A 20505-nucleotide genomic window follows, 5' to 3' on the forward strand; every position below is an offset into this window, starting at 1 on the left:
TTTCCTAGTTTCTCCATTTTAACTTTTTTAATGGTAACTTTTCATTTCTACTATACCTTTATACTAAGGCTATAGTTTTCATTTGTGGTATTAATTGAATGTTGAATTTTATATTTTTTATTTATTTTCGACGGAAGATATATTATGATACAGCTAAGCATAGAAGAAGATTACAAAAAGATTTTCTCAAAGAAATTCATCACAATCGAGGGCATCAAATGGACCCCTGATTTTGATCACAGTCAAGAACCCCCAATTGCGCCTATCTGGTTCTCATTACCTGAACTCAAACTTCAATTCTTTGATCTACCTACCTTATATGTAATTGAGACTATCCTTGGAAAACTTTTGCAGGTACACACACCTACAGTTCATTTCTCAAGGCCCTCTGTTGCAAGGATTTTGATTGAAAGAGACATTATACTACCAGATGTAGAAGAAGTCTGGTTTGGCTCTGGGCACAATGATTATTGGCAAAAAATAATTATGAAACAAAAACCTTACCACTGCAAGCACTGCAAGATGTTTAGACATCCGCAAGAGAAATGTTTCAGATTGCACCCACAGTTGAAAACTAATAGTCAAAAGTAGGAACATGTTGTTAATACACCCCACGTGCCTGAACGCGCCCTCAGCAAACCTGATGACAGCCAACCTGAGGAGGGAATCACCACAAGACAGAAAATGATGTCTGCCCCTGAGAACCCTTCTCCTAACCATATACTCTTCTCCTGACCAAATGTTCGGACCGAAAGTCAGGATAGTCCCGCAGCTCATATTCAAAAAGCATCGAATGAAGAGGTGACAATTCACACTTCACATACACTGAAACCTATCGCTGTGGAAATGACAGTCATTCCTTCTACTGCGGTTCTAATATCTAATCAGACTGAGGATCACATGAGCCAGTCCTCAGGTGAAGAATGACAGGTTTACACTTCTTGGCGGAAGAAGAAGGCTGAGGGCACACTCCAACTTAGAAACTTAATGGATGATACTTTGGTTACTCCTGACAATGGTACGACACTTCAAAATTTGTTATCTGGCTCCGCTCTTAAAACTAGAGGAAGAGACAGGATTAATATATATATTATATATATTATTAAATAGGAAAAGATACAGTTAGGTTGTTTGAGTAGGCTTAAGAGAAGGCCTAACCCACACGATACAACACACAAAACCTAAAAAAAAAAGAAAAGACACATATAAGATAAAAAAACCAAAACCACCAATACGCGCAAAAAACAAGGGACGCCCAATTTAGTCCTGCCTCTGCCCTTAGTTCTCGGAAGGGAGCCCGACTAACAAATTGGGGAGGTGCGTACCATTACCCAAAGTAATTAATGTTTCATCCATCAGATTCCTGAGCTCAAGTAGGTGTTCATTTTTCTTCTTCCTTCTGGAGTGTAAACTTGACATTCCTCATCCGATGATTGACTCATCTGATCAGTGGATTGGTTCAAAGGTGGTCGGACAAGTATAAGTTGTTGCACATCACGAACTCCATGTGTCTGAGTAACATTAACATCTTGTTGGACCTGATGAGGCGGTAGAGAAGCAGTAGAAATATTGTCACCTGTAACATTAGTGATAGGTTCTAGGGCAGGTGAAGTCTGAAATGTCTCTCTCGCCCCCACGAAAGGAGGTTCCAAAGACGGGGAAACTACAACATTGTGTGGAGGCTGAATGATTGAAATATTGTCTGCGAGGATAGTGACATCTTCAGGGGTATCATTTTGATGATCAATAGTGTCAATAACTTGGAGCATATCAGGAGGAGAGGGAATCCCTGCCTCTGGCAGAGCACTTTGCTTCTTTGGTTTGAGGTAGGGGTGTAGATGGTGACATTAAGAACTAGAGTGACGGAACATACGACATTTCGAACAATACGAAGGGAATGCCTCAATCACAACATTTTGTCAATATCAATGGTATTGTGTGTCTAACTAAATCCTTTCAGAAGCAATTGAAGTGATGTCTCTTTCAACAAGTGCTTTGTCTTCAGATGGACGAGAAAGATTAAAAGTAGGAATGTCCATTTTGAGTGGTTTATCATAAGTTGAGACAATAGAATACAACATTTTTTTAGTAAAATTTAGTACAATACTTTTTGAGAAAAATAATGAAATTTCAGGCCAGGGAGGCGAATCCAAACCGGAATAATTGGCGGACCGGAATAAGAGGCGGTGTGGGTCAAAATCCACCGACCATTTCAAAATCTTCATTGCTCAGTTATCAATCCAGATCAACTGTCCAGCAAATAATCGTGTGTAATCCTCTTTGAATAAGAATGTGTTTTCCATCTAAAAGACCAATTTTCCACTCCCCAACAAGATGCATAAGCTCAAGTTCTTTACGAATAAGTTTCATTGTAGGATGACCATAAAGAAACTTCCCAACCAAATTCAGATGACAGGAGGAAGCAAGTTGAATACATTCAGCTTTTGTAAAAAAAATGACAAACTTCTCATTCTTTGTACTAGGTTTCTTAATGTTCTCATCCTACTCAAACGGAGGAAATAGCACGATTTAAGAGTACCTGGGGCGTGGACACCCGCAATGGTTATAGTATACGATATGTCCGAAGCCATCGCCAGAAGAGGGAGGCGCGGTGAAAGAGCAGCGAATTTGTAGTGGATGGAAGAGTGAAATCCGAAAGGGGCACTGTAACCCCTGCCAAGTGGAGCAGAGTGCGAACTTTCTGCTCGAGCCGAGGATTGCGGCGAAGAAAGAAAAACTGCGGCGAGGAAAGAAGACGAGAGGCGACGACGACGAAGGAGGAGAGCAGCGGACCTTCCAAACAGCGAAGATGAGGAAAGACTGCGGTGAAATAGACTTTCCAAAACGGCGAAGACGAAGACGACGCCGGAGAAGACGCAGCGAGGAGAGGAAAGGATCAGATGTGATAAATCGTCGCAACAGTTGCTAGGGTTCGCCATGAGGCGAAACCCTAGCAGAGCCAAGCGTGGAAGAAGACGACGTCATAAATATTATATATAATATATATGAATCATTTGTATGTGGTGTTTATCGTGGGGGAAGGGTGCCATGCTTGGACTCTTCCACACAATCTATATGATCCTTATTTCTTTTTAATATATTAGTCTTTTGGCTTTCAAAAAAAAAAAAAAAATATATATATATATATATATATCACAGCTGATAACTATTAGACAAGAACATTGGCATGAGTTCTGTTGGTTAATCTTTTTTCCTAGTTTATATATCAAATTTGATCATCATATGAAATCCTTCTATTGATGTTAACTTTTTTATTTTCAGGGGCATTTTCATGCTTGCCATGTAATTCTTGTATAGTTACATATCTAACAACTATACTTTGATATTTGCATGCATATCACTCAAATCATTAACATCACATGAAAAATGTTACTATTACTAACTTTTCAAAAGTGAAGTACCCCTTTTCATGCGTAGGTTTATAACACTAAATTTTTACATGTAAATATCAAACTTTAGGTATTAGATATGTAAATACATAAGAATTCTGTGGTATGTATGTAAATTTCCTTTGTTTTTATTGCATTCAGATAAATTATGCTGCTTCTGATTTTTCTGATTAGTTTACTGAACCTTATTGTAGAGTAATACTTGGAGGCTCAGGTGAAGATGATAAGATATGCTTTCTTTCCCGTGCAGCAGTAACAACAATATTTCAGGAGATCTTAAAAATACTGGTTCTTTATCTTAATAAATCTTCTTTTAACTGGGCCAGACACTCATGCTCTTCCCTTTTATCTTTGGCCTCTCTGGATTTAACCGTTTCACAGAAGTCCTTCGAGAATGTGGAAATTGTGCAATTTGCTTTTCAGGTTCTCGAAGGTAGCTTCTTTTGCATGAAAATACTGGATGAAAACGGCGCTTTGATTTCTTCCATTTTGGCAGCCTTATTTATTATTGACTGGGAATGTAGTATTTCATCACTTACTGATGATAAAGATCATTCTGAGAATTATCATAGAACAGAAGGAATTCAAATATTACGAGATTCCCAAACCAATACAGACCATCATTTAACAGAGAAGATTGATGCCAAGTTGGCTCTAAAAAAACAAATATATTCATTTCACGATTCGCTTCGTACTCGTTTCTCGAGTATTGTTAGCCTGTGCGACTCATCTGAGTTGCGAAATATATTAATTCAGACCATCAGGTCTTGTGTTTCTGAAACAGGTAAACTCAGTTCTGATGTAATTTCTTCGTTGTGCTCTTCATGGGCTATAGATCTGCTGGAAATTACTTGCCAAGAGTATAATCAATTCCAATGCATGTTGGATCTGTTGTTATATGAGGCTGAGTCATGGCCATTGTGGGTCACACCTCTTTTAGAAGATGGTCGTAGAACTGCTACTCTTCGGTGTATGAGAGCAAGTGATGAAATCAATGTATGAATCAATTGCAACTCTTGATTTCTCGCGGCATTTACATAGAGATCACCTAATTTCTATGCATTTACAGATCTAACATCTAAACTTTAATTTTTACATTTATACCACCAAATCTTTTTTCTTATCACTTAGAAAATACCACTATTTTAAATTTTAAGAAGTGAAATACACTTTTCATACATAGGTAAGGTGGTATGACACGGGAGTTTTCCTCCAAAAGCTGAACTGATTTGGCCTGAACCGGTTCAATTGAGAGAGGGGGCTGAGCTGGGCCCCTCCCTCCCTCTTTTCATTTGGTGAAAATTTTCTCCCCTTCCTGTTTTCATCCCCCCCCAATCACTTTTCTATTTATATGTATTTTTTGTTCTTAGGGTTTCAGCTTATGTTGTATCATCTGATTTGAGTTTGTGAGGACAGCCGTCGGAATTCTGTTTTCCCCTTGAGAGCTGCATCCGACGGAAAAGATGGTGCTTTTGCTGTATCCCTCTCCCCGGTGGTGATTTTCTTCCCTTACTTCTCCAACCCTTCCCCCTACCACCTATTCCCTCCACTCAGCCCCAGCCACTACCAAGTTCTCTCCCCTCCCGTATCTCCATCCTCCAGTCAGCACTCCCAGCCGCATAACCCAACCGGTTGGTTTCCTGCAGCCGACTGCCGCCGTTCAGGTAAGCTCCCCAGCCAGCCTACAGCCTGCTCTCCACTACCCAGTCATCCCGTACAGGCCAGCCCGTAATCCCCTCTCCACTACCCAGCCATTCCCGTAACCCCTTTTCCTCTACAGAGCCAATCCCATAACCCCCCTCCCAACTACATAGCCACTACTGCCAGCCCCTCCACAGGCCCTACACTTGTTGGAATTCCCACACCTGCCAGCCTCAATCCTCCCTATCTACCCCTATTGCTGCCGCAAGTACCCCGCCAGCCACATCACCTGCTGTTCTGCCGGCGCCACCCCCTCTCATCCTCATCTTAGGGTGTCTTTTGCGTTTATTGGTCGTTTATTTCCTGTTTTGACGAGTCTTATTGTAATCTTTGAAATTCAGCAATAATATTTGTGTTTCATTTGTGGCTCGGGCTTCCTCCTCCAGTATCATGACCTATATGTGAAAATTGAAGTTTAGGTGTTAGATATATAAATACACAGGAATTGAGTGGCATGTATGTAAATCCTCCTAAGTTTCGTTAGTTTTTATGCATTTTCTGATATTAGGTTTTGAAGCATATTATAATCTTTGATTTCACAAGGTCTGTTTTTTGTGAATTTCCATACGTTTTAAGTTATACATACTTCTGTATTTTTGAAGTATTGAAAATAATTTTAGTGGTAGCAAAGTTGAAAAGCTACTTCATTAGGATAAATATGACATTTCTGAATGTCCCTCATTCTCTGCTAGTAACTTTTTTTTTGGTCACTGTTTGTCCTTGTCGGTATTGCTATGCTGTATTTTGGAAAGGAATTTTAATTTTTTGTTAAATACCCTCTCCTCAAGATTTGGTTTTTTGCATGCTCAACCAATTTTTTTATCTAATTTCAAATGAAAATTAAAATTCATTGTTAATATTTGCCCTCAAATTTTATTTTCCTTCTAAATGTTCGACCAACATGATTGGGTTGCAGTGATTTTTTTTAACAGTTTGTAAATCATGTATGCAGCCACAAGAAGTAGCAGTTGATGAAGCGAGAACTATTTTTCATTTAACACTAATTTAGCATGCCAAAATTGCAAATAAACTTTTTAGATACATCTATTCAACTTATGTAAATACAAACTCTAGCTTTCTGCCACTTGATTTTTCATTTCTCACATGCAAAATTTTATAAACTAGATAAAGAATAGAGTACAACACGGCATGTAACAAAAATGCTATTGTAAAAAGAAAAATACAACATGATAATATGAGTTACAATTATTTGAATCGTCTAGCTTGAACCGAAGTGAATATTTGTGAGTTTTGATTAATCTTCTTCTGATTTCTACACCTTTTAGTTCTAGGAATGTGAAATCTTCTATCTATCAGGGAGTCAAGGTTTTGAATCTCCGGTAAGTATTAGAATAATGCAATTGTAAAGGAGCGTCATTCTGCTCCCAAAATGAATGAAGATTTGGCATTTCAAGTACTTGCAGAGTATTTCAATAATAATATCAACAACTGATGATGGGATTAAAACCTAGAGGCTAGTTGGAGCAGGAATATCAATTAATGTTTCTAGCTGAAGACTTTTAGAACAAGTATAATTACATGATGGAAGGTCTTCCACCAAACAAGTGCAACTTGAGCATTAAATGTAAAGTCTGTGACCGAAATTTAGGAAGTCGCAGCGCAGGTTGTTACCTGAAATATTTAGAGAATTTATGCCAAAAAATATGATTAGAGAAATAGTATGAAGGAATATTTTCGAATTCCATTTTCTGCCAAAATCCCAACAACCGAGATCCATGCCTAATTGCGAGAATTAATTGAACCGGCGAAGTTGAATTCCATGAACATATTCAAGTAGAAGCAGCTTTTGGGATAAGATTAAACTTTTCTACATATGCTTTCACAGTGACAACTATAAAGAAGAATATCCTATAATTCATTATCAACAAAAATATTTTACTTATTTGAATTATATAAATCATTTTTTGTTTTGGGAACTACTACGATTTAGAAAAAACAGTTCTAATTGGATTTTGGAACTTGCTGAAGCAGGAACTAAGCCATGGCAACTTTCTTGCTTTGGCTGACAAGCTTATATCAAATCTTGGCGTGCAAAAAGTGATTGTTGGTTGTACTGAAGAAATTCCAGCTGATAGTGCTCCAAATTCTCTACATCCTTACTCTCGGGCATGGCTTGCTGTCGAATTTCTTTGTACATGGAATTGGAAAGAGGGGAATGCCTTGAGTTCATTAATCGCATTTTTATCCAAACACACAAATGATGAAAATCCTACGAATAAAGTCACGATAATTTCTTCTTTGGTCAAGATCCTGTTCGATGGAGCTCTCATCCATGGTACCCATAATCCTTGGATTGTTTTCTGCTCTTGGATCACTTCAGATGATGCTGTTGAGAATATTGAAGACCCCTTTTTACGCGCTCTCATTTTTCTGCTGCATAACTTTATTGTTAAGGATAATATATGGGGCAGGCTTGAGACTGATGATTTCATTAAACATGTTCTTGATAAACTTTTTTTAAATGGCTCTGTAAATAGAGATTGTCTAAGGATTCTTCCTTATGTGCTGAGTTTTATCGTTCGATCTTTGGTATTTCAAAGGACAGAATTTGATGAATCCACAGAAGATGCTTCCTTTGTTCCTTTTGAATCTGTTGAACTGTATGATAATATCATAAATTGGCTTGAAATTGCTGCTGCATTTCCGCCTTTGCATTCGTTGGAAACTGGAAGTAATGGTAATTCATTTAATTTTCCTTCTAGTAAAGTATCAAAATAGTTCTCTGACTATTTACGTGGTCCATTTTAGTCTCCTAGCCTATGAAATGTCAATTGGTCCTAAAATTTTTAAATTGGGACTGAAATAGCTCCTCATGGAGACTATTTCACCTCGCATTAAAAGAGTCCAAGACTGAATTGATAATTTTATAGACTCTGGGACTAAAATGACTCCTACAAAGAGTCGGAAAAATGTTTTGACACTTTTCTCATTTTCTATCATAAATGTTCTTCCAAACTTAATTTTCTTCCAAACTTAGGGGGGTTTTTTTTTTTTTTTTTTTTTTTTTGTGTGCGAAAAAGGCTGGGGATATAGATGGTTTGGGGGTGTAATTTAATGAAAGTTTTTTTGTTTTATATAGAAGCTTTAGCATGGATTCAAGCTGTCTTGGCTTGCTTTCCTTTAAGTTCACGAGAAGGAATGGGGGAACTGAAAGTGGAGGTTCTGAGAAATATCAGTGAAATGGAGAAAAAAATATTGCTAAGTTTGTTCCGAAAGCAACGGAGTGCTGCTACTGTTTCTGCTGTGCCTTCATCATCTACTTCGACTTTTGCTATTCCGATGAAGGCGGAGATGATCATCGCAAAGCTAACAGCCATTATAGTCGCTTATTGCTGGGACGAGCTTGTGGAGGAGGATTGGAGTTTTGTGATCACTAAATTGCTCAAATGGTTAGAACCATCAGTTTTGTTGCTAGAGGAATTGGCGGAGAATGTCGATGATGATTTTACAAGTAACACCCCTTATGATACAGAATTCATTTTAAAAAAACTCAAACAAGTTGTGCAGCAATTCGATCCTTTATCAGCGAGTCTTTCTTCTACTTCTTTAGTAACATTCTCTCTTTTATCGGATGTCCTTGAACGCCAAAAAGCTGATAGTCTTGAAGATTTGCAATCTATAAAACATGGAAACTGGCTCCAGGTTAAAGACCAAATTTTGCAAAATGTTCTCCGTTTATTTTTCACAACCGGTGTTGTTGAGGCTATTGCAAAGTCGTGTAGCGAAGAGGCTTCGTCAATAATAGCATTAAGTAGGGTAGATTATTCACTATTTTGGTCTTTAATTGCATCATCTGCTATAAATACGCCAGAAAATGCTCGAAGTAAAGCAGTGGAATCAATGGAACGTTGGGGCCTTAGCAAAGGGCCGATAAGCTCTTTGTACGCCATTCTTTTTTCTTCCATACCTATCTCTTCTATGCGACGTGCTGCTTTTAATTTTTTATCAACCAAGCCCATTATTCACCTGTCAATTTTGAAAGAAACATTTCTTGAAAGCAATGGCATAGCCAGTCAGGAGCCATATTTTTTCAACACTATGGATAGAATTGCAGAACAAACCCTGTGTTTAAGGGAAGAAATCTCTTGCTTCATTCTGAAGCCAACTGAACTTTCAGAAATGGCATTGACAGGCCATGATAGGGTGAGAAGAAGGTTCCACATTCTGATTATGTATACTATGGCTCTCTTATTAGTTTTCCTGCAGTAATTTTCTATAATTTTCTATTTCAGATAAATGTTTTTCTCTCGTGGGCTTTAATGCTCGCTCACTTACATTCATTGCCATCTTCTTCCACAACAAGAGAAAGATTAGTTCAATTTATACAAGATTATGTTAGTTCAGCAATATTAGACTGTTTATTCCAACATATTCCCTTGAAGGGAGTTGGAACTGGCGTAAAGAAGAAGGCGACAGAGCTTTCTGGTGTTGCATTACTGGCTGCAAATTCTGCCATGAATGCTATAAGTACAGGGTTTCTTTTGTTAATTATGGAGTCACTTTGGCCTGTCGAAACTAAAGGTATGGCTTCACTTGCTGGTGCAATTTACGGAATGATGGTCCGGCTCCTACCTTCTTATGTGCGTGATTGGTTCACTAGCTTGCGTGACCGTTCTTTGTCATCTGCTATTGAGTTCTTCACAAAGGTTTGGTGCAGTCCTCCTCTTCTTTCAGATGAATTATCTCAGGTATGTGCTTGTTGTCAATTTTGATGGATTTACCGCATCCAATTGCGGTTTTTCATTCTTTTTTTGACCACCCCATAAGATAGAATTTTGTAATTTCCATAAATATCATGAAAGTGACTCACTTTTGCCCAGAGTCATTGTCTATATGAGAAAAGTGTCAAAATGATCCCCCGACTCTTCAAGGGGGTTATTTTAGTCCTAAAGTCTATAAAAGTGTCAATTTAGTAGCCCTCGTTGAGGAGTTATTTAACCATATGGACAACAAATTAAATATAGCTAACTATTTTCTCAATAGAAACTTGTTCTGAAAAATTATTAAAATAAGGTGGCTAATTTACTAATATTCTCCACAAATATTATCAAGTATTTTTGGAGAGAACTTATACTAATAGCAACATATTTCATTAATATAATGTCTTTAAGAGTATTTGAAAATCATGCCCAACTCTTCTCTAATCTTTTCATAAGGCCAATGCATTTATTTTCTTCCTCAAAATTATTTGAGTGTTTAGTATTTAACACGTTCATTCTCAGCACTAACGAAAGTTGGACCCTAATTCTTTTGAGCTATCTTTATTAGATACCCTCCAAATCAAAATGCGTACATATGTTCTCCCTCACGAAGAAAAACTTACAATTCTAGGAATCTCACCTTCCATAAAAATAAACTTATTACTCCAAACTCAAAATTCAATGAGAGGAACTTCAAGGACACCAATTTTAGGGTTGAAGTTTAGTTGATCATCTGTCATCTTCTCCATCACTTGTATTGATAAAACACATTTCTCATTCTTACTAAAGCCTCGCTAGAACCATGAAATCCTTCAGCATCTTATCAACTCATCCAATCTACATAAACCTCACAAGAACCGCAAACTCCCTCACCGCCTTATCAATACTACCAACCTATGCATTAAGAGCTTTGTATTCATTCTAGGAGGAAAATGAAAGTTTAAGAATCAATGGAGTACAAATTGATGGGAATAAATTTATAAATTATGATATCAATCTATATTGACTTAAAAAAAGGGGTGAGGTCATGCATTAAATAACAATATATGATTTCATGATTTAGGATGGCTTTCACTTAGATTTTGTGTTTTTTTATTTATGTTGATATAAGATTTCAGAACCATCAAGTGAAAGAAAGTTGCAATAGAGGAAATCCAGGACTTACAAATAAAAGGTCTGTGAAGTTTTTGAACTTTCATCTAGAAAAACAATTGGTTGGATGTAAATGGATCTTTATAATCAATTATAAAGTAGATTCTGGTGTTAATAAATTTGAAGCTCAACTTCTTGTAAATGTGGGGTACATGCAATGGTATTGTAGTGGCTATCAAGATTTTCCTCTCCCACAAAGTATACATGAAGATTCCACTAAACTTAAAAATTAGAGAAACAAAATAAGACATGCAAACCAATAAATAGAAGTTAGAAACTAAATTGGGGAGTTGAGACATTTTTCCTTAACCAGGCAAAACTTAACTCTTTAGCCTAAAAAAACTCAAAATTAGAAATAATTTATTAATTTTTCATATATCATCAATAGATTATCTTAGTTCTTTCTCTTCTTAAAAAAAATAATATTTATAGAAAACTAAAAAAACCAAAATAAAAATACAAATAAAATTTATCATAGAGAAATAATAAATAATTATAAGAAAATAAGTAAAATGTCTGCAAGATTTTTTTTTTTGGGAAAAACTTCGCTTATTTAACTTCGACATGCACACAATCATTGAACAATCGTAATTGCTTATAGTGCCCGCCAACCCTGCATCCCTCTCTTGCATTGTTCCCTTCTAGAGACTTTTCTCAAAGCTCTTTCTCAACAAACCCCTCCCCCCCACCACACACACACACACACACACAAAATTTATCCTAAAAAAATTTAGCTCAAACATATTATAAATCATATTAAATATACCATAATATCATCCTAAAAAGGTTAATAATTTTATTATTTAATAATTTGATGTTGAATGCCTCAAAAAATTAGACATTGAGGCTTATGCCTCAATCAAAAAATGCTAAGCCCCGCATAAACCATTAAGTGATGGTTTTTTGGCACCTCATGGTTTGGTGCAGTTCAAGGCGTGTGCCTTGAATGCTTATTTAATTCATGATGCAAAATTATAAAAGTCTTATATAGTTTAAAATAATCTTTTTTTGCTTGGCTTGGCTCTTCAAATCTGTTCAAAATAATGTGCAAATTTAGTACCAACTGATTAGATTATCTTAATCAAACGCTCTCCTAAAGAAAACATGTGATTTTGATCGTGTATATAGATGATACTATTTTGATTTGTGACTTCGAATTAAAGCTAACTGCATTGGGTTTCTGGCCCACTTCATTGGAAATGATAGAGCAAGAAGAAAATCGTGTTTCTGTCAATTATTTTTTTGCCACACTGTTTTATTCTATGAATGGTAGATATCATGATCATATTAAATAATTAGACACCACCAGAAGTAAGTTTCAATCCGCTTATGTCATTTGTGCATTCATGCTTTTTAATGGACATCGTGGTCTGTGTTGGTATAATTTCATTCTACTTAGATTGATCTTTATACCTCTTATGATGATGTGTGGAAATTAATCTAAATATTTATTTTACTTCAATACTCTTGATCCAGAGAAGTATAATCAGCCTTCCTAGTAAAGTTCAAAAATAATCCTTTGACTATTTACATGGGGTTATTTTAGTATCAGAGTCTATAAAAATGTCAAATTAGTCCACCACGCTTTCAATATGAGCTGAAATAAGGGGACAAGTTTAGCCTGCATTAAAAGAGTGATGACTAAATTGACAATTTCGGAGACTGAATCTAAAATGGCCCTGTGCAAAGAGTACCATTTTAATTTTAACACTTTTCTATCAGCCTTCCAAACCCATGGTTGTGCTTCTATAAAAAAGAGCCATTTACAGACATAGCACACAATTTTTGTGCACTCACGTATCTCACACTTAAACTTTCATACTCACACACATATCACTCAAATCTTTGTTATCACATTAGCAATAACACTATTATCACTTCTTAAAAGTAAAATGCATCTTTTCATGCATAGGTATAAAACGCCAAAGTTCTAGGTATGTAAATATAAAAATGTTGGTGTGAGATATGTAAATGCATAAGAAATTGTGTGCTATGTAAATTTCCCGATATATATGTATATATATATATATATCAAATAGCAGTCTTCTGACTAAGAACTTTACGATCGAGCAGGTTAAGGAAACTGTTCTAGCCGACGAAAACTTCTCCCTAAATGTAAATAAATCATCTTATGAGATAGTTGCTACATATAAAAAAGAGGAGACCGGAATGGATCTGGTGATACGGCTTCCTACTTGTTACCCGTTGAAGCCTGTGGACGTTGAGTGTACGAGAAGTTTGGGAATAAGTGAAGTAAAGCAAAGGAAATGGCTGTTATCATTGACTGCATTTGTACGCAATCAGGTATATTCTGATTTTTTGGGACATTCACTTACAACCTAATTCGTATGTATTTACATATCTAACAACTAAGCTTTGCTTTTTTACATTTATACCATCCAAAAAATTTTTATCACATCAAAAGTACCACTATTTTAACTTTTAAAAAGGGAAATACACCTTCCATGCATAGATAAGGTGGCATATATGTAAAATTGAAGTTTGGGTGTTTGATATGTAAATATATTGGAATTGTGTGGTATGAATGTAAATCTTCTTTTTTAAACTATGTTTCCACTTTTCATAATTTCATTTGTTTTGCTATTGCTGTTGGGTGCATTTCATGGCTCTTTGCATTATTGCTTGCATTGAATTTTTTCTTTTTATAATGATCATTCCTGTGATGAGAAGTTCCACAAGGTTAGGTTCCCTTGCTTTGATTCATTATAAAACTAAATTTCAAGTTGATATCCGATTAAGTAATTATAACGTCTACAAGCTCAATATTGGATAATCCTGCTTATTATTGCACATGATGGTACATTTTCTTCAGTGCGTAGCTATTAGCAGTATTTGTCATTTCATTTTTATTTTTTTATTATTTTTTAGAGCGTACATACCACAATTATTATGTATTTATATAATTATTATGTATTTATATAAACATTAATATTTACAAGCATACTATCTTTAACATCAACAATAACGCCATCACCAATACACATTTTCATGTATAGGTTAATTACACCAAGATGTTATGTGTGTAAATATCAGAGTTTGGGTATTAGATTTGTAAATACATAAGAGTTGTGTGGTATATATGTAAATACACTGCAGTAGAAGGCTCAAAAACTCCCTTTGAGAGCACCAAAGAGAGTGAAGGATTAACCTAACATAGACACATCACCACACAGTATATAGAACAATAAAACAACTGCGCATATAACAACTTTCGAATTTTCATAGTTTGATCAAATATGACCTACTTAAACTTTGATTTTGATTTTTATGACAATCATAATTGAGATTTATAATCCACATTTCCACCTTTTTCGTTGATGGATTAGCTTTCACCTTTGTGAGACAATGTGAAGTTTAATCTGGCCGACTCTATATGATGCGAGAGTACTTAATAGCAAAGAAGGAATTCTATTATGTAGGGCTTATGACTTCTTCCCAATGTAGTAACACAAAAGAAAAGAGTTATATAGGGTACTGCGGTGTAATCATGTTGAGCTGAGCCGAGATTGAGTTTCTCTTAGTTTGAACTTGAGCTTGATTAATTAATCGATGTAAGTTTAATCGGCTCACGGGATGACTTCTCTATTATGAAAAAGAGTGAATGATTCTGATTAAAACAATTATTGCAATAAAATGACAAAAATAAAGAATGAGCAATTGGGAGAGAAATAATAAGAAATTACATAATATAAGAAAGAAAAATAGAAATTTTAAATACTTTTAGGTGGGAGTGTGATTTTTTTACTTAGTGATTGTTGTAATAAAATGACAAGAAGAGTGAATAATTAAGGGAGTAATAATAAGAAATCGCATAATATAATAAAGAAAATTATAATTTTTAAATATTCTTAGGCGGTAAATTATTTAATTATGAAAAATAGTGAATGATTTTGATTCAAGCAACTGCTGTAATGAATTGACAAAAAAAATGAGTAATTACGGAAGAATTAATGTGAAATTACTTGGCATAAGAAAACAAAATATAATTTTTAAATATTTTAAATAATTTATGCTTAAAATCTTAAATTTTCATATATTTTAAATACATTTTATATTAGTATTTTTTTTTTAAAATGGGTCGGGTTACAAGCTAATTAGTCAATTTGGGGTTGGCTGAAGCTTGGTTTATTAGCTTTTCAAGTTCACCACTAACCGTATACCTAGCCGAGCCAAAACTTGTTTTTGAGTCAGCTTTACTTCATTGCAACCCTACTTTTACTTTTATGGAAAGGGTAATGATTTAGGAAAATGAAATTGAGGTTACTAATTTGGAGAAAGGAGACTATAGTGTGTTCTACATAGTTTCTAGCATGATCACCTAGGTTTTCTTTAAGCATTACATGGATGCTTCTACATAATTTATTTCCAAAGCTACAAACTTATTTTATTTTATTGATTTTACTATAATATGTAATGTGCATTTACATACATTCCACCCAATTCCTACATATTTACATATCAAACACCTAAATTGTTTTGCATTTATACCGCCCAAATCTTTCATATCACAAAAAAAATATCTCTATTTTAACTTTTAATGCGTGAAATTCACCCTTTCATGCTTTGGTAAGTTGGCAGATATGTAAAAATTGAAGTTTAGGTGTTTGGCTTGCAAATACATTAAAATTTAGTGGAATGCATGTAAATCTTCCAATATATAACTACACATGTCGATACATTCATACATATAGAGTAAAATCTCAGACTAAACCTCTAAATACTTATATGGCTTCATTTTAGTTCCAAAGTCTATAAAATTATCAAATTAGTCCCCAATATTCTTTTAATGGAACCTGTAATCGCCCTCCTTCGCAACCATTCCTACCCGTATTAAAAAAACGTGAGGACTAAATTAACGTGTATATACTTTGGGACTCAAATGACCCCCTCCAAATAGTTAAGCGATCATTTTAGCACCTCTCTCTCTCTCTCTCTCTCTCTCTCTCTCTCTCTTAGCTCTTGGTTAAGACATAGTTAGGGCCTGAAGCTCTGTTTTGATTGTGCAGAATGGTGCAATTGCCGAGGCCATCCGCATATGGAAGAGCAATTTTGACAAGGAATTTGATGGAGTTGAGGAGTGCCCCATCTGTTACAGTATCATACACACCACCAACCACAGCCTTCCTCGCCTGGCTTGCAAGACCTGCAAACACAAGTTCCATTCTGCCTGCCTCTACAAATGGTTCTCTACCTCTCACAAATCAACCTGCCCCCTGTGCCAAACTCCATTTTGAACCCATCCCCATCAAAATGGTCTCAAGAACGTTTGATGTGCTTCGAGATGAGTGCCATACATCGATCTCAAAGCAGATCTACGGATTTTGAGTCGGAACATGTTTTTTTTTTTTTTCCCCTATTTTTCTTCCTTGGATATTTGTATATAGATCTTAACAGAAGCTTTTGATAATGTGAACTATATGTTTCTGTAATACTGATTAAGATTGATGAATTTTTCTGAAATTTTTATGGGGGTGTTCACCTACATACGGCCCGTTTTCTATGTATTTACATATCCAGTATATGAGGTTTACTTTTTTACATTTGTATCATTCAAATCTCTCATATCATATCGAAAATATCGATGTATTGACTTTTGAAAGGTGAAATATACTTTTTTTATGTAAAGGTGAGATGATATATATGTAAAATATGTTGGAATTAAGTGGTATGTTTGCAAATCTTCCAATTTTTATAGAGTGGTTCATGGGATGCATCTTTGATATGAGTTTTAAGTAATCAATAATAACGGTATGATTATTTTTTTATCTTTTTTTATTATTATTATTTAAAAAGGAACGGTCAAAGGTTATTATATGAGCCTCCAGCCACACTTAATGTGCCTAACAATTTGTGTGTCACTTTCTTAAGGTCAAACTGTGTCAGAGGGGATTCGAACCCCCGATCAGAGGGTTCTTATACTGTAGATGCCAACCAACAAGATGGTCATATGAACACAATCAAACAAATTATTTTTTATATTTAACTTGTTTATAATCTAAGCTTAAAAAATTTATGTGTGCTCGACTCGTTTAATGAATGCTTCAAACATGTGCTAGTTAATGAGGTAAACATCAATATGTTCGGGAAATCTTCATTTAATGAGTCAAACACATTGCCATGTGTTTTGATATATTATAGATTTTACCTTTACTTCATTTACTATTCATATGTTGTCATATATTTATGAAGTCCTAAGTTTAGAATATTAAAGGTCTTGTTTTTAATTCAAAAAATAAAAAGAGGCCATTTACATACAAATCCCTCAATTCTTATATATTTATATATCTAGCACTTAAACTTTCACTCATGTAAACTTTACTTTTTACATTAATGTCACCCAAACTTATTATATCACATGAAAACATATTACTATTGTAAAATGAGATGTCTTTTCATGCATAAGGAAGGTGACATATATGTAGAAGTTTGAAGTTTATAGATGTGTGAGTTTATAGATGTTTAGTGGTATGCATATAATTTTTTGTTTATATTTATAACATTTAGGTCTTGCTTATTATATTAAGAAAATGACTTTTATTAACCTTTTTTTAAAAATACATCTTTCAAGCATAGGAAAAATGATTAACTATGCAAATAGATAAGAATTATATGATTTGTAAGTAGACCTTGACAAAAAGGGACATTTACTTATATATTGCATAATTCTTATATATATATATAACACCTAAACTTTTATATTTACATACATAACATCAGAAAGATCACAATTATAAATTTTTTAAAAGAGAAATGCATTATTTCATGTATATATTTTTAATATCAATATGTTATGAATAAAAGAAATAATTTTTTGGTGTGATACAATGTCAAGAAATTTTCACCAGCCGGGACGACTCTCGAAGCATTGCACTAACATTGACCAATCCAAGCCAAATCATGCATAGAATGAACTGTTAAACCATTTTTAAAACCTTCTGGTGTCCAATTGGAACCTCAAGCTTATGGCTAAATCGAGCATCTTGACAAGACAAATTCAATAAGGCCAAGATCACTCAACTTTTCACAGAACGTCGTCTAGTCAAGGGAACCTCTCTAGGGCATCTGATGGAGTGGTTAAAATATTTTATTTGTTGGGAGGCCTCTTCCAAACTCTATAATTAGAGTCCTATCTCCTCAAGAGAGAAGGGGGACCTAAACCTTAACCTAAAGAAGGACCGGGAGAAGAAGAATCTGAATTACGACGGTTGCGATGAAATCTCGACATACATTGTGAATTAAGAAAAGCATCAAACGATTCGACAACGCAATCTGAAGATGGTGTAATGGAATGACCTCGAAAACAGTGCAACAACGCATCCCAAAGATGATGTAACGACGCCACTCCAAAAATAATACAACAACGCGCCCCAAAGACTGTTTAACAATACCCCGAAGACATTGCAATAAACCCAAATGACGGTGCGACAACGCATCCAAAATATAGTGTAACGATGCCACCTCAAAGACAGTGAAATAATGCATCTCAAAGATGGTGCGGCAACGTACCCTAAAAACTATGTAACACCCAAAGATGGTGTAGGAATACACCTTGAAGGTGATGTAAAGTTGTCACCCCGAAGATGGTTCAACAATACACCCCGAAGATTGTATAACAACACACCACAAGGATGATACACTGAAGCACCCCGAAGGCATTTTAACAACGAATCCTGAAGACAGTGTAAAATACCACCCAAAGATAAGATAGTGCAGGAATGCACCTCGAAGACGGTACATCGACACATCCCGAAGATGAGTGTAACAATGCACACAGAGTAGTGTAACTTCCAGTGATGACCCAGTTTACCAACTATGACCTATGTGGCTCACAACTCACATAGCTCCTAACTTTGACTTACGTGGCTTACAAACTTTATTATAGCTCCCGACTCCGCCCCCAATGGCCTACACATGTGATCACAACTCACTACTACGACCTATGTTGCTCAATGCTCATGCAACTCCCAACTCTGGTCCTTGGAGCCTAAGAATGTCATCACAACTCACTACAATAGCTTCTGTGATCATCTACGACCTATGTGGCTCATAGCTCATACAACTCCCGACTCTAGTGTCTGCGGTTCATGGATGTCATCTCGACACACCACTACATTCTATGTGATCAAGTACGACCTATGTGGATTATAGCTAGTGGAGCTTTTGACTCTGATACAATTTACCACTATGATTTACGTAACCAATTACAACCTACATGGCTCGCGACTCCCATAATTCCCTACCACGACCTTTATGACCAACTGATGCTTCTGAAGCAATCATATATGGCCTACATATTCAATTACTTCCATGACATTCAACTATATTCTCTATGACAAGATGACGCTACAACCACCTTCCATAGCATTCATGACGAGCTCCTACTTTCATATTCATCAACTATAGTCTTAGCGGCAAGTTATAGATATTATTATTGAACTACCACTATATATCAACTTTATAACTCTATCTTCCCTAATTCTGGAGAAAAGTGGATCATAATAGATTATTTCAATTAGGGCATGCCACATGAATTTTTCCCCTTTTTAGAGTTTTCAACGTAAAAATTGAGGTGTCTCCTCCTAGTTAATTCTCTTTTTATTCGTGTGTGTGCTAGATCTTCGTTCAGCGCTAAGACAATAATTTATACTAGACCGTTGCGAACCTTCCAATACAACAATAGTTTTTGTGTCATATGTAGGAAGTGAAGTTCCGCTTTACATCGTCTTCAAGTCCGCAACATCAAGTCTCTGCTTTGTTTCCCAATGATATGCATAATCCAACTAACAAATGAATCTCTTTTGCACCTTTAAAGCATTCTTTGGTATGAAAGGCAGCATTCATTGTTGTCTTAAAAGATCATTCATGTCAACATTCCAGGCACGAATGAAATGCGGTAGTCTTCTCGCATCTCATTCTGACATCAAGTCTGAAAACTACTTGCCGTATGGGTGGCAACCTTCACTATAGTCTTGAAAGGTGATTCACATTAACGTCTCGTGCACAACTGTGGTAGGGTAGTCATCCTACGCCTCATTCAATCATCAATTATTTGAAAAAAGCTACTAGACTGAGAGGCACCTTCATGGCAAAGAGCGCTTCCTCATAAGCTGTCGGCACTATTTTTGGTGTGGAGTTTGCCCGTAAGAAGTTGTCGGTCATCGGAATTGAAATCCCGTTGCCCGCTTCGGAAGGACGTTTTAAAAATTTAGTTTTGAAAAAGATGAAGTCAAACTGACCCCATAATTTTCATAGTTTAAATGAAAGAGCGCTTTACCTCAAACCCTGTATCTATCCCAAAGGATGAACACAAGAATTGAGGGTGAGGCTCGATCAAATAAACTAAAGAAAGTTATGACATCCGTTTGGTCTGTGAAACCAATATATTGGCCGACAAATTCCCCTATTTAATATAAGAAATTAAATAGGGTTTATATTATGCTGGGTTCGGGAAAAGCTTCCTATAGGGGCAAACCCCTATAGTTAATTACATCTTAGATAAC

At 35.6% G+C, this 20505-nt stretch overlaps 1 protein-coding gene across 1 annotated transcript in view; it reads left to right on the forward strand.

Moving 5' to 3' along the window:
- Nucleotides 1–16508, forward strand: part of LOC110023214 (E3 ubiquitin-protein ligase listerin) — a 92520-nt gene extending 76012 nt beyond the window's left edge. Inside the window, exons 11-16 of the mRNA XM_020722520.1 lie at nucleotides 3605–4406; nucleotides 7104–7809; nucleotides 8212–9275; nucleotides 9365–9820; nucleotides 13058–13288; nucleotides 16012–16508. Of these exons, the coding sequence (XP_020578179.1) occupies nucleotides 3605–4406; nucleotides 7104–7809; nucleotides 8212–9275; nucleotides 9365–9820; nucleotides 13058–13288; nucleotides 16012–16239 (3487 nt within the window). The 3' untranslated portion in view covers nucleotides 16240–16508. The remainder of the gene's footprint in view (nucleotides 1–3604; nucleotides 4407–7103; nucleotides 7810–8211; nucleotides 9276–9364; nucleotides 9821–13057; nucleotides 13289–16011) is intronic.
- Nucleotides 16509–20505: the final 3997 nt, after the last annotated feature.

This window comes from Phalaenopsis equestris, unplaced genomic scaffold (assembly GCF_001263595.1).
Source record: "Phalaenopsis equestris unplaced genomic scaffold, ASM126359v1 Scaffold000223, whole genome shotgun sequence".
Taxonomy (NCBI): Eukaryota; Viridiplantae; Streptophyta; class Magnoliopsida; order Asparagales; family Orchidaceae; genus Phalaenopsis; species Phalaenopsis equestris.